At 45.0% G+C, this 14,575-nt stretch overlaps 2 protein-coding genes across 2 annotated transcripts; both read right to left on the bottom strand.

The window, feature by feature from the left end:
* On the bottom strand, positions 1-2,866 carry LOC103696326 (leucine-rich repeat receptor-like protein kinase PXC1). The gene is made up of 2 exons (XM_008777914.4): positions 1,124-2,866; positions 1-989 (listed from the first exon to the last, which is right to left on the bottom strand). Exons 1-2 carry the CDS (start codon positions 2,577-2,579, stop codon positions 268-270), a joined length of 2,178 nt encoding a protein of 725 aa, XP_008776136.2. The 5' UTR covers positions 2,580-2,866; the 3' UTR covers positions 1-267.
* Positions 2,867-5,006: 2,140 nt separating this feature from the next.
* LOC103696327 lies at positions 5,007-9,861 on the bottom strand. Its single transcript, XM_008777915.3, has 3 exons — positions 9,331-9,861; positions 6,893-7,094; positions 5,007-5,262 (listed from the first exon to the last, which is right to left on the bottom strand). The coding sequence occupies exons 1-2, from the start codon at positions 9,760-9,762 to the stop codon at positions 6,924-6,926; spliced, it is 603 nt and encodes a 200-aa protein (XP_008776137.1). The 5' UTR covers positions 9,763-9,861; the 3' UTR covers positions 5,007-5,262; positions 6,893-6,923.
* Between the last annotated feature and the right edge of the window lie 4,714 nt (positions 9,862-14,575).

Genomic DNA, 14,575 nt, shown 5'->3' with positions numbered 1-14,575 from the left:
TGACCTAATAGACCATCATTTTCATTTTTCGGGAAGTGGTCAGATATGATTTAAGCAACCCAGGCTCGGCGATCATGTAGCGCTGCCCAAAAAAAATAAAATAAGATAAAGCTGATTAGAACGCTTGGTTCATACAGAGGGGGCGGGGCCGCTTGATTACCGGAGGGATAATGAAAGGAAGCAGAGACGACATTCTCTAGAGCGGCGGAAACAATACCTCCTCCTCCTATTAAGACAGACAACGAGAACTGGAGGGATCGATGGAGATCAGTAGCTGAGGCGACCGTCCTCGGTGGGGGTGGCAAGGGAAGGCGACAGGGAGAGGCGAGACTCGTCGAGGTCGTCCTCAGGGAGCGGCGACTGCTCCACCCTGATGTCCTCGATCATCTTGACCACTTCCGATATGGCCGGCCTCCGGTCGGGCTGGTGGGCGACGCAGGCCAGGCCCACGTGGAGCATGGCCACCATCTCCTCCTCGATGTTCTTGTACCGCAGCAGCTCCGCGTCGAACACCTCCGCCGTCCACTCCTCCCGCACCACGGACCGTACCCATTCCGGCAGGCTGACGCCGATGATGCTGCTATTCGTAATGCTGTTGCTACTATTATGATGATGATGATGATGATGGTGAGTAGGAGGAGGGGGGTAGTGGGCGGGCGCCCTCCCCGTGAGGACCTCGAGGATGAGCACCCCGAAGGCGTAGACGTCGGCCTCCTGGGAGAGCCGCCCGGCGTCGGCCTGCTCGGGGGCCCGGTAGCCCCCGAGGCGGGCGGTGGCGTGGGCCGGGCTCAGCAGCAGCGCCAGCCCGAAGTCGGCCACGCAGGCGGCGCCGTTCTTGTCCAGCAGCACGTTGGAGGACTTGACGTTGCCGTGGGGGACCTTGGACGGCCCATACTCCTCGTGGATGCGGGCCAGCCCCCGCGCCGCCCCCAGCACCAGGCTGATCCTGGTCGTCCAGTCCAGCGGGATCCTCCCGGGACCCCGATTGCCTGTAAATAGTGTGCGCACAATGAAATCTAAATCCAATTGACGACGACGACGACGACGACGACGATGATGGGGATTTCAATTCAATTATGAATGGCTAGAGAGGTAATGGTAAGGCAAGGTTAAGGTACCGCACCATGGAGGTGAGAATGGAGGCTGCCGTTCGGGAGGTAGTCGTAGATGAGGAGCTTCTCCTGCTTGGCGTAGTAGTAGGCATGGAGGCGGACGAGGTTGGGGTGGCGCAGCCGGCCGATGAGGTCCATGTACTTGTGGAAGTCGGCGCGGGCGCAGGGGTTGGCGTCTTTGAGCCGCTTCACCGCCACCATGCACCCGTCCTCCAGCACCGCCCGGTACACCGTCCCCAGGCTTCCCTTCCCCAGCATCTCCGCCGACGCCCGCAGCAGCTCCTCCAGCTCGAACCGCTTCCTCCTCCCCCTCTTCCCCCCGCTGCCGTCCTCCTCCGCCTCCTCCCCTTCAAAGAACACCAGCTTGCTCTGCGCTGTCGCCCCGTCACTCTCTCCGCCGTCGCTGTCTCTGCCGCCCTTCTTCCTTTTCTTCTCTTCCTCCGCCGCCTCCAGAGTGGAGGGGTAATCGCCATCGCCGCCTATCTTGATGCCGTCCTTGTCCCCGAGTTGCCTGACGCAGCAGCAGTACGCCAACAGCAGGGACAGGACCACCAACAGCAACACGGCATTTCCGACGACGATGCCGACGATCGCGCCCCTGCTCAGCCCCTCTCCGTCGCGCCTCCCTCTCTCTCCTCCTCCATCCCCCACGGCGTTAACGCTCGATGAGGCGCCCGGTCTGGTGCCGGGGTTGGAGGGCACGACCGACTGAGGAGAGGAGGAAGAGGAGTGAGGAGAGTCGCGCGGTATGAGCGAGCAGGGCGGTAGCGGAGGGGCGGGCCCGCAGAGGCCCGCGTTGCCGGCGAAGGACGCCGTCCCGAAGCGGGCGCGCATGCCATCGGGGACCCTCCCGGAGAGTTGGTTGTTGGAGGCGTTGAACTCCACGAGGCGGGGGAGGGCCGCGGACAGATTCGGGAGGCGGCCGCTGAGGAGGTTGTTCTGGAGGCGGAGGGTCAGGAGGCGGGTGAGGTTGGCGAGGGCGTCGCCCGGGATGGGCCCGCCGAGGTCGTTGCTGGAAAGGTCGAGGCGGAGGAGGCGAGTGACGAGGCCAACGGCAGGCGGGATCTCGCCGGAGAGGTCGTTCTGGGAGAGATAGAGCAGCTTGAGGTTGTGGAGGGCGGGGAGGAGGGGGAGGAGGGTGCCGTTGAGGCGGTTGCCGTGGAGGTCGAGGAGGCGGAGCTGGTCCAGGTGCGAGAGCGGGTCGAGGGGGCCCCGGAGGTCGAGGAAGGGGAGGGCGAGCGACGTCACCCGACCGCCGGAGCACCCGACGCCACGCCACCGCCCGGAGCAGGCGTCGGGGCTGCTCCAGTTGGCGGCCAGGTTGCCGTGGGCGTCGGCCCTCGACCGGAAGATGGTCAGGGCGTCCGTGTCGCTAGGCTTGGCGTTGGGCTGGGGTCGGGCAGCCGCCACCGCCATCACGAGGGGAGAAGATAGCAAGAGTAGTAACAGTAGGGGCGACGAAGCCATGAACGAAGGCGAGCGAGAAAGGGAGAAGCGGGCGTGGAAAATTTAGTAGTGTACCTGCGGTAGGGACCAAGATCAAGGAGTGGGTAAACTCTCACTCCCTCTCTCTCGCTTATCTCTGGGTTCGTTCGGCGGGAATATGTGTTTTTAAGTTTCAAAACACAGAGGAAAGGCAGCTGGTCTCAGCCTCTCAATGGACGAGCAAGGAGTGGAAGGTCCCATTTGTTGCTTTTTTTAAAAAAGCCTACCGAGTACGGAGAGACAGAAAGAGACTTTTTTTACTTTTCCTTTTTTTTCCTTTTTTTTTTTTTTGTGGGGTGGGGGTTCCATCTATACGACACCTAACTCAACTTTGCTGCTGCTGCTGCTGCTGCTGCTACAACGGTGGGGCCGCAGGTGACTTTTATTCGGGGCCCGGACTATTTTTTTTTCTTTTTTCTTTTTTTTTTGGTGGACGGGGATTACCTTGCTTGACTAATTCCTTTTATTCTAATAACAAGAAAAACATGTGATAAACCCCCCTTTCCCCATTGGTCTATCTCTCCCCGGCCAACTGAGGTTTATGAATAGAATTCACGAAAAGGAGTGGTCATGAGTGAAGGCGATGGAATATTAGAGTAAGTTGGGTTTATGAATAGAATTCACGAAAAGGAGTGGTCCTGAATGAGGGTGATGGAATATTAGAGTAGGTGCGAATAATAATGCCTCTCTCTCTCTCTCTCTCTCTCTCTCTCTCTCTCTCTCTCTCTCTCCGCCCGTGCCACCCTTTTATCTTAGGGCTCGTTTGGTTCGCGGAAAGCATTTTCTCTCTTAGAAATTTGTTTCCCAGGGAAGAGAATGTCTAGGAAATTATTTTTGACATATTTGGTTGATTAAGAGAAAGTGACAAATTTTCAAAGTGCTTATATTTGGTTGGCCATCCACTTTCCTATGAAAGTTATGTATAATTTCTATTATGCCCTTAATAAAAATTAGGTCTTTAATGCCTCTTTAATGCTTCTTTAATGTTGAAGGGCGTTTTTGCGAAAAAGTAAAAATGGAGTGGTTCCCGCCTTATGGAAAAGTAACTTTCTCATGTTTCTCATGAGAAAAACTTTCTCATGAAATGTGGGAATCATATTTCCATGGGAATACAACTTTTCCATCTCTCTCTTCTTTGAAAACTCCAACCAAACAAGAGGCATCTTATTACTTTCCTGTTGACCACACTTTTTCCCCTTTTTTTTCCTGCGAACCAAACGAGCCCTTAAGGTTATCACCGCATCATAGCCCTCGCCAACTGCATCCTGCCTCACATCCCTTGCTAATCCCTTGTTTTGGCCTTACATTTAATCCTTCTTCGTTTCTGCCCTTCGATTCTACTTCATAGTTTAGAGATTGTAACAACCCATGATGTCACCCAAGATAGCCAGTCGAGACTACAGAGAAATGCCTATTTTTCTGTTTCCTATTGCCTATGGTTCAAAAAATGTCCCCTAACCGTCACCCACATCTTTCTATCTATATGCTCATCTTCCTGTAAAGATGACCGCTTAAAAGTTGATAAAAGCTCTCGACCTCGGATGCAGACTACCTGCTAGGCTTAGACATGCTGCGATACGTAAAAGTATGTTAACGAGGGATGAATAATCAAGTCGCTCATGGAGCCTTCAGCAATCAGCAACATAAGAAGACACGGAGTAGGCATACAGCAGCGAAAATTTCGCACTAACAAGAAATAAGAGAGGTTGTGATGCGTTGCTCGATGCAAAACGTGAACAGCAGTCGTTTTGTTATTAACGATCATCATTCATGTCGAAGAATAAGAAGGGCATGGCGGTGCATGGTGCTGGACAACTCGGTGGCCCGATGCCTCCGCCGCGGTTTCCGCCCAACCAACCGCGGAAAGTAACGCATGCTATCTGGCACGCGATGGGCCACAGATTACCGGCCGACACGCTTCACAGTCACAGCCATAGCCATAGGGGGGCTCACAGAGAGAGAGAGAGAGAGAGAAGCTTCTCATCGCTTCGGGAGATAAAAAAGCAGGGAACAAGAAGGTCAAAAGGAGATATTCGAGAGATACGCGAGCGCGGAAAAGGAGCGAGACGGATGGATCTGATTGTTTTATTGGACCATGCCTGCCAGCTGCCAATTCCACGCAAACCCCACCGACAGGCCACAACCCCACAGCAGAAATCAACCGCGAGGGGCAAAGCCATGACCCTCAGGACCACTTGCTAGTTCGATCTTGAACCATGGTCGTGTTCATGTTCATATTCAATTCGAAGGTGGATGCGGCCACGAATCTTTTTCAGATCAATCTTAACCTCCCTGTGATTTAGAGCACAATAGTCAAAAACATCCATGGAGGAGCAACCTAATCAATAATGATCAAGAAGCTGGGCGCCACTAGTTGCGTGGCTTCCTCTAATTATCTATCTATCTATCTTTGTTGATGGTCAATAATCATTTCAAAGACGGTGCAGTGCATTAAAATGATTTATTACAGACATCAAAAACTTCATTATGACCAGGATATTATCAACCTTGTAATTCCCACCCATCTGCAAATCAGTTGTCCAATAAATCCTGTAACAGGAAAACAAAATGATTCTTATGGACCTGGAAGCGCTCCAGCATGGCTAACCCTATGGAGTTCCGCTGAAGCCATCATACCCGTTTGGCAGGAGCAAGGCAAATCCACCTGTACCAGGAGCGGATATCATACGATTAATAGTTTCTGTGATAAACAAAAATAGCAGTAGTCAAGGGATACTAGGATGAAGCTTAAGAACTTGTGAATCTCCAAAAGAAAACTCCCAAGATGAAAGGTTCAGCAGAATTAACACCAAAAGTGGCCGCTTCAAGACAATTTCTTGAATGGCATTTAAAATGGCCCACTAAAAGAATGCCTCTATTTTGACAGATAACCCCCAAGTCTGAATACCCACCACTGCCAATTCCAGCAAAGATATCTCAGCTGAAAAGCTAATAAAAGGATAACTGCACCCGTCAAAAAGATTAAAAGGAGAATTGCCCCTTAACTACTCTACATAATCATATTACATCCATAATGTGTTGCTCGCTTGCAAGGAAAGTGACAAACAAATCAAAGCACTACACACGGGAAAATTATGATCATTTCAGGTTCCTTAATAACTTCACTACATTAAAAGTTACAAGAATGCATAGACAATGAAGCCAAACCTTTAATTTCTCTGTTTTCTTATTATCTTGCTGAGATCTTTCAATTTCTTTTCCTTTCATGAAATTCTTTGTTTTGATAAGACCTATCACTTGTATTTCCCTACCTCCATTTACGTCAGTCTTAATTACAGCCATGAAAGGAATAAGATGTCTGAGTTATGCCTGTTTCTAAAATCAAATTATTTACATAATTATTGAAAATAAAACAAATGGAACACAAAATGCAATAGTCAAATTTGAAACAGATTGCTTTTCAGTTTTTTTTAAAAAAGATCGAAGATTGAATATGACTAGGAACCAACCTCCTAAAGTTCTCGAGTGAATGTTTATGAGAATCATAAGGTGCGATAATACAAATATATTTTAACTTATCTGCAAAGAGTAAATTCGATCCAAGATTGTTTATGCATGATAATTTATAAGAACTGTTTCCCACTCAAAACTATTCAAGGTGACACTATCAAACCAACTGTATAGCTTTAGTACTCCAGCTAAAAGCTTTGGTGCTCATCAAATAAATACCTGATATAAGAGAATTTAGCAATGCTCCCATTAATGGCTACAACTGCAAATCAGATTTCCTGTCTGACTGTTATTTTGGTCCTTAAATCAATACTCTTGACAAGTTTATTTGCATACTTTACATGTCAGCCACATTTTTATCGTATGTAGATGAAACAAGGAGGCATATGTTTCTTATTCATTCACTGCAAAGTTTATCTGCTGTGACATGCTAGGTAGTTGTCTTAGAGTGCTTTAAACTGAATCGACTTAATTTGAATATGAAGTTAATCGTTAAGCCTTTTAAGGTAAAACACTTGATTCAGAACAGAATTTTACTAAAGCAATGTATGATAATAGGGCGACTGAAAGTGTAAAATCCACTTGAATGAGGCATGCATCCTTTTTTTGAAAAGTCCGGTTGTTGCTTACAATTGTTTAATTAGCTACATAAAACTTGATGTTCTGAACTTTGACCATCTCACATATGCAAATAATAAAAGAAAAGGAGAAAGAGATGGGTGGGTTTGTTTGTTGGGGGGGGGGGGGGGGGGGGGGGGGGGTGCAGCAACAAGAGCACTTAATTTGATGTGTAGTAATTTATAAATATGGAAAGGGTGACAAACCTGGCAACAGCTTGGCAAGTCTCAAATTGGACTAGAGTGGTGTTGTATCGACTATTGCCTCTAATATTCTCTTTTCCAAGTTTTCCTCTGAAATCCACACTGAACTCTGCTGATGCAAAAGCTCTTTCTCTTTGTTCTTCTTTTGCTCCCTCATTTTCTCTTTCGCTCTCCAACTTTGCAATTTCTTAGCTCTTTCTTTCAACTGTTGTCAGATGAACATGAAATCAAAAAAATGTGAATGCCTACTAGTTTTAAATGCATAGTGCCAAACAAAAACAAAACATAAGTATGCCAGCGAAATTCATTTATCCTAATAATGCAGTCTCAGTTGATTGAGGGGTCTGAATTTTACTGATGGTTCTGATGAGCACACAGTTGTTACCTATGTGGTAGGGTTCACGTCTACGAGTCTTAGGTCAATACATGACTGAAGAAATAATAGGTGTGATACACGATATCAACTTTTACAAAAATATTTGAGGAATCACGTATCAAGATGCTTTTCCAGCCATATAGAAGAACAAAGAACCACTGCCACCATTTCCGAAGTCAATAACTATGATCTCCTCCTATACTTTGCATTTAGCTTGATATTCCAACAATACTCCTTTTTTTTTTTTTGAAGCCTGGTAATGGTATATGCACACAATCCTGAAGTAATGGAGTTTGAACTTCCTACAAATTTTCCATGCCTATAGCTAGAAGCAAAATTAAGAAGGAAAAATGATGAACCACAAATACAACTGGAACAGCTAATATGAAGATGACTGAGTTCATCAAGTAACAAAGTTACCAAAAGAAGCCACCAAGGAGGCAGGAGGAAAGAGGGAGAGCATGACTTTACGACATGACCATTCTTGACTAAATAACCCTAACTTTTCTTAAGAGAAACACCCATAGATGACAAGCATCGGTACTCCTTATGTATAGTGTGCTTCGAATCCACTATAGATTTCCAAAGAATGGTAAAAAGATGACCACTAAACAGTATCCAACCTCGTAAATATGAACTTAGGAACTAGAACCTTATGGTGATACAATCACTTACAAAATCTCTCTCTCCTACTTAAAGACACTTTGGTCGCTTTTCTGACATGGTAAAACTAGGAGTAAAGAGAGCAACAAATAAATTAGAGGAGCTATAGGAGTTACATCAACTGAGAGTAAAACAAAAGGAATCAATTAAGATAATATGGTCATTTATAATTATTAGTTGATAGCAAACAAAAGGAGGACTAATTGAGACAATCCAGATACATACTGTGAATTGAGAAGAACTGGTTAAGAGAGGTACTGGAATCTCTATTCAAGGATTTGGACAGCGGAGGGAAAGGCCTAATATGACATGGACGGAAGTTGTGAAAAAAAAAGGATCCGTGCAAGCTTGCAATAGCACCAAATGTAGGCCTTTCTAGAAGACTAGCGAAAAAGGATTCAATAAGCTGATCCCATTCCAGATAATTTGGGCAAGTCTAGATGATGACAATGATGGATATGGTTACAGGAACCTCTAGAGCAGTGCTTCGCTGCTTCCACAAACTAGTGCCGTGGGGCTGCACCTATTTGCAATTCAGGCTAGACAGAGTTTGCATCCAGCAGCAAGAGTCCATGCATACTCCCCGATGCTTGGATAAAGTAATTCATAGATAACAGCAGAATACTCAACTATCTCCTCATTCTCAAGGTCCCCACTTACTTTCAACAGCATAAAATGAAATCCTATCCCCTTAACAATATCTAGACAGTAGACCATGAATGCAAATTTAGCACAAGTGGTGAAGCACTCAAAATCTGGCATCATGAAAGACTTAAAAAAATATTATCTAAAACCCATCTATTCATCTGAAAACAAGGCCCCCGACCCCCGAACTTTAGGTACCAGGAGTAGGCAGGGAGGAGAGAGCAGGTGCGTAATTTATGGGATGAACACATTTAAATGAAGCTCAGAGTTCAAATCAGAATAGGAGTGAAAGCATGAGAGGAATTCAAGGGCAGGTTTACCACAACGACGTTAGAATCCGTAAGTTTCTACCCCGGTTGATAGATTTTTCTGATTTACTAATAGCATTTGGTAGGGGTCTTGCAGAAAAGAAAACAAAGGAGGTGAATTTGCAGGTCCCTTCTGGAGGGATTTCAACCAAAGTGGCCGTATGCATCATGCAGCCGTGCTGAGGCGAAGCGATCGAGATGGTAGAGACAAGAGCGGCCCAAGCTATGAGGAGGTCGTGTGACTGCGAGAAAAGGAGAGGGACGGGGAATTTTGTCGAACGGCTAGGCTGGGATGGGAATATAATAATCCAAAATAATTTCCATTCCATTCCAATACATGCCTGATTTCAGAGCAATATAGCAGTCTAAAATAATTCTTTTACATGTAAAAAGAAAAAGCCCAAATCAATTCAATTCAATGTAGAGATGGGAATAGGAACGGGATGTACTAGAGTCTGGCGGAACTCCTCCTGGAAGGCCTCACGCTCGGCAGCACGGGTCTGGGCGGCGGCGGCCTTGGCGGCCTTCCTCTCCTCGTTGGCGAGGCGGGCGGCCTCGCGGCGAGCGTCGGCTTTGCGCTGCTGCCCCTGCCGCTGGATCTCCATTTCGTAGGCGTACCCCAGCCGCAGCTGCTTCACCTGCCTCGCGTAGTCCCTCCGCAGCCGGTGCAGCCTCGCCTCCGCCTCCCTGGGGTCGCCTGCCGGCGTCCAGCTACCCAGGAACTCACACGGCTTCGAGAACTCGTGCGGGGGAGGGGGCGGGTACCGCCGGTGCGGCGACGGCGAGGACGCGGAGGTCTTGTGGGAGCGGAAGAGCGGCTGAGCGAGGAGAGGCCGGAAGAGGGAGCGGCGGAGGACCCAAGCAGTCGTCATGGCCGCCATGGCCAGCCGGATGGTTGACGACGAGAGAAGACAGAGGCCCGATACTGGATTCCCTACGGAAGCAGGAAGGGCGGAGTTAGGGTTTAATGATACAAGGGTGGCAATTTATAAAACGTACAAATATAATATAATAACTATAATAGTTTGTTGTACGGATTTTCTTTTCTTTTTTTTTTTTTGGCTTGAGAACGAGCGAGAGTCCTATAGATACCTTTCTTATATTAGTTCTCTTTTTTCACAATTTTTAATATTTATATAGCAACTGTTACAATACTATGAATCGTTATATTACATATAAAAGTATCCCAGATGGTTAATTAAACCAGAGAAGATAGTACTTTTCTAACTCGCTTAGACTTGATAACTATTTTACCAGGATTTAGACTTAAGTAATTTCTAATTTTTTATATAATAGCTGCCTGGTATGAGAAGAATGAGGTGCTTAGAAAAATAATCTACACTATTTTTCATTGTCGGCTTCAAGTTTTTATCATCACTGAACTTTCTGACCCTCAACCATGGTTTTGTTTAAGGAACACTAGCGGGAATAATAAGCACATGAAAGAGAATTGTGGGCATTAAGATGTAAATTAGGCCTGGCTTCATGTTGCAGTTGCATTTTCATCCGTCCGTCAATTTAATGACGCACCAAATAATTAGTAAACACTTAGTAAAAAATAATAAAATAACAAAAGGAGAAAATGTTCTATGCTCTATCTGTAGACAATTGATTATTTGTGCTGATCTAGAGCGCAAAGGACACTTTGGCATGGCATGAATTTGGGATAATAAGGCATGGCGCTCTTGTACTATTAGCTTCGCGGAATACATGTTTGGCCTGAAAGACTCTGCTATCCCTCACCATAGCTCAGATGTCTTGCAGCAATGGGTGGACGCAACCGTTGCTCCTAGAAACCCTCCGGATCCAACTGATGACAATGGTCGAATCTTCCTCTAGGACAATGGAACTAGTCCGTAAGACATACCGGGTGTGACGAAGGTCTGCCCAAGCGGCCCGCAGCTCCACACCCGGATCCGATGTGTTGACGAATGACTGGCTCCAATGCCACAACTCTGGCAGACGAGTTCTGAATAACAAAATCTGTACCATCTCATGTATCTCCATCAAAGATAAATCCATCGAAATTGATTTTGAGAAAACTCAGAGGTACAACATTGTAAAGCCATGCTCCTTAGGGCTTAAGAACCATTGTAAAGCATTGTAAAGCAGTTGCTCCGAATTTCCTCTATACTGATCTTAGCGTTCCTTTTTTTTTTTGGGTATGGACTGTTGAAACACTTTTTGAGCATTTAACAAGGTTCGTGCGGTGAAGAGCTTATTTTGTAGCAATTTTAACTGAGGCATGTACAGCATTGTAAAGCAGTGGTCCTGATCCTGACTCAATAGTTTTCAGCATACGGAATTATTAGATGAGAGCAATTTTGCTGCCGACTGTCTACAGGTTAATAAGTTTCAGTTCGCAACCCAAGTTGATATTGATTCAACCGTGATTTATTAGCTATATGATGTTAAGCGCCATCGAAACTGACCTGTCAAAAATCGAGCTGGTATTTTTCGCAAGCTTCTCATCCGCGAACCAAGAATCTGCGGCTCCACATAAAATCCGACGCAAATCTTTTAGCTCATTAATCTCAACACATCCTGCTCCGAATCCAAAATAGCAATCATAAATTGAAAGGCGATCCAATGAATCGAAATTTTTACCTTCAACTTCAATCTAATGAACAGGCTGCCAATTAGTTGTGCCCATCCAGCACCCGGCCGCTTGCAACCCGCAGGTATCAGTTGCCCCAGACTGCCTCTCTGAAATATAAACCACCAGGTACCGTTGTGTCCACAAAATTAGCAATTAATGTGAGAAGGAAGCCTATTACCAGCATAAATCCGATCTCTCTCTCTCTCTCTCTCTCTCTCTATATATATATATATATATATAAGTAAACATTTTATGTTCACACCAAGTTAAGATCCCCGGAAGCAAAATAAGAAGCGTAAGTGCCTTATTTTGCAACTTCAGTACTGTTTGTCTTGAAAAAGAGGGACAGAGAACAGTTTCTGAAAGGAGAGAAGAGAAACAGCTGTTTCACCATATGTAATTAAGAGGTCATGTCCGCATGTACATTTATCACCTTTCCCCCTTCTCTCAAAAGGATTGCCACGAACATATTGGATAAGGATGCTGCCTTCTCCTTCTGCTAAAAATATAGCATAAACTGCAGAAAGCAAATCGAGTAGGGACGAAACATTGTCAGCAAGCGGAAATGCCACTCAACAGCACAACGCCAATCTAGTACAGCTAGTAGAAATATATTTATGGACAGTGATTTTGTTTACCATAGCAGATGGATATAGCCAGATAAATGAGAGCTATCAGAAAACAAGAGAAACCTCCACACTCGCACTTATACTTCAAATTAATAAAGCATTTCAGCATAGAACTAAGTGAAAGAAAATATTACCACCACGAACCGTGCGCCATGGCCGGAACAAACACGCGGCATGGCTGCGTGCCAGCAGATGCCAAGCATTGGAACAGCACGGCACACACCGTGCCAAATGCCAGGCCAGCATAGCACAGAGATGCAGAACTTAAGAACCTCTTGAGTATTTCCGTTGCACCAGCGAGCAACATAAAAAACCACTACTCTACCATCTTAATTACTGAGGAGTTGAGATGCAACTAAAACCAAGAAACTCCACAATTACCGTTAATTAAAGAAATGGCCAGCATTTTTCGAGCTCAATCATCTCTTCTTACATAAAATACACAAAATCCTTGATCAATGTCAAATTGCAAATTAATTGACCGACAAACTATGCTTTCTATGGGAACCGCAGCAATATACTTCTAAATAGACAATGGCTTAGAAATTAAATAAAACTCAAAGAAGAAAATAACTATTGCATAAGAAGGTTTCGAAGCAGCAAGACAGCGCACAATGTGGAAAATCAACAAGGAAAGCCTATAGATGCACAACTGAAGTTGGTGAGCTCGAGGAATAAATTCAAAAAATAATAGATGTAGTCCTTTACTAAAAAAAATCAAAAAAAATATTAAAAAAAAAAGTCGAAGCTCCTATTTCGAAACCAAACATGGGCTCTACCCTATTTCAGCAAAGCGGAGAAGAGAGGCTTTGATAGTCCTATCTCTCCCCCCTCCCCTCTCTCGCACTCCGCCAATCTCTTCCTCCCTCTCTCTCTCCCCTTCCTTTCTCTCTCTCTCTCTTCCTTTCTTTCCTTCTCTCTCTCTCCCTCACCGATTTCTCAATCCAAAAGCTGGAACTATCTCAGTCGGCCTCTGGTACAACTGGGTATGCCCCAAATCAAACAGTTAGAAATGGTACCGCCAACCTTACTTTGTAGGCACACTTAAAATAGCATCGGTACATTCGCTTCAATATAGCACTCTTAATTCCTAAAATCAATGTTCAGTACCTAGTGGCCTTGACCAAACCATTGTTGGGTTGAGTAATCAATTCGTGGTTTGATTGTGATTGACCCACAAGTTGACCATTCCATTTCTCCCATACTACCAAGACCCAAGGGTCTCTAGTTATGCACCATCCGTATCCATCACTTTTCTCTTTCACCACCACGAACCCTAAACCCGCCCATCTTCTTGACCCCCTTTCCATCTCACCCAAGGATGGAAAACTTGGCTAGTCAACTTGTGACTTGGTCAAGTCAAAAACTAAGGCTACCAAGCCAAAGAGCCAAGATGACTAAGGTAGTATTAAAAAATGAGCAAAATCTAACTAAGTCTTGTCCGGTCTTTTATGACTCGGAGTGAATCTGTAAGAAAAAAAAATGGCCAAATCATGTTCTTAATTTTTGTTTGTTCAAGACCTTAACATGGCCAAGTTAGAACAAGTCGTCACTAAGTTAAATGAGTTAAGATGAATTAAAAGTTGCCGAGCCGAGCATGTGATCAGGACCAACCATCATATTGCTGGTTTTTCATGCTGTAACTTGAACGCTAGTGTCGTCTTTCAGGAAATTTATGTCCTAGCATCACCAGTCAGACTCCAGGGTCATTTAATTAAAATCACATGTAACAACAATTGGGAAATTTTTATATGTCATAGATTCACTAAATTCAGGTCATCCTCGAGCACATTCAGGTTTCTAGTTCATTTGGGACAGAATTCACTTTGTTAAAGAATGAACAATTTAGTTCATGCTTGACTATAACTAAAGTGAGAAAAACCTTCTTTATACATGTTGACTGGGGAAAGAGGAGGTTTAGTCATACGTCGGGAAGATTGACGAAGGAACTGCAATTTCAATAACATGTACGGCCTTCAAAAAGGCTTAAACGACAGTACATGTGTTAAATGGCCTATAAATTTGGTGAAACACATGGGCAACGCCCACACTGCAGGGACAAAGCAAAAGGGGCTGCTTTCATTTTCAGACAATCCTTCACTCCTATAGTCAAAAAAATGGCTTTTTATTCATTGAATGTCAGCAGATGAGTGGTCCTAACTATTCGTTATTAATCCATGAAACATGTGGGACTTCCACTCCAGTGAAAAAAAAAACTTTTTTTTAATGCAAGATATTCAGATTGTTATGTGTGCATTTATATGCATTATATTTTTATACAGAATTAGTTAAAGAAGTTAATTCCAAAAAAAATAACAACACAAACTGGAAGACAAATCTCAAGTAACTGAGAAACATATTTGCGACGGAGTTGGGAAAAAAAAAACAAGGCAAATATGGGAGTTATACAGAACTAGTTAAAGAAGTTAATTCCAAAAAAAATAACAACACAAACTGGGAGACAAA

This window comes from Phoenix dactylifera, chromosome 14, assembly GCF_009389715.1.
Source record: "Phoenix dactylifera cultivar Barhee BC4 chromosome 14, palm_55x_up_171113_PBpolish2nd_filt_p, whole genome shotgun sequence".
Lineage (NCBI taxonomy): Eukaryota > Viridiplantae > Streptophyta > Magnoliopsida > Arecales > Arecaceae > Phoenix > Phoenix dactylifera.
Note: the sequence above shows the minus strand (reverse complement) of the source record. Positions and strands in the feature narration are given on the sequence as shown.

What these genes read in the sequence shown, in the direction of transcription:
- LOC103696327 (XM_008777915.3), bottom strand. Translation starts at nt 9,762, where the DNA reads ATGGCGGCCATGACGACTGCTTGGGTCCTCCGCCGCTCCCTCTTCCGG. An exon ending in AGGAGTTCCGCCAGACTCTA is followed by an intron (nt 7,095 to 9,330) that starts GTACATCCCGTT and finishes ATCTGACAACAG; the next exon opens with TTGAAAGAAAGAGCTAAGAA.
- LOC103696326 (XM_008777914.4), bottom strand. Translation starts at nt 2,579, where the DNA reads ATGGCTTCGTCGCCCCTACTGTTACTACTCTTGCTATCTTCTCCCCTC. An exon ending in CCTCCATTCTCACCTCCATG is followed by an intron (nt 990 to 1,123) that starts GTGCGGTACCTT and finishes CACTATTTACAG; the next exon opens with GCAATCGGGGTCCCGGGAGG.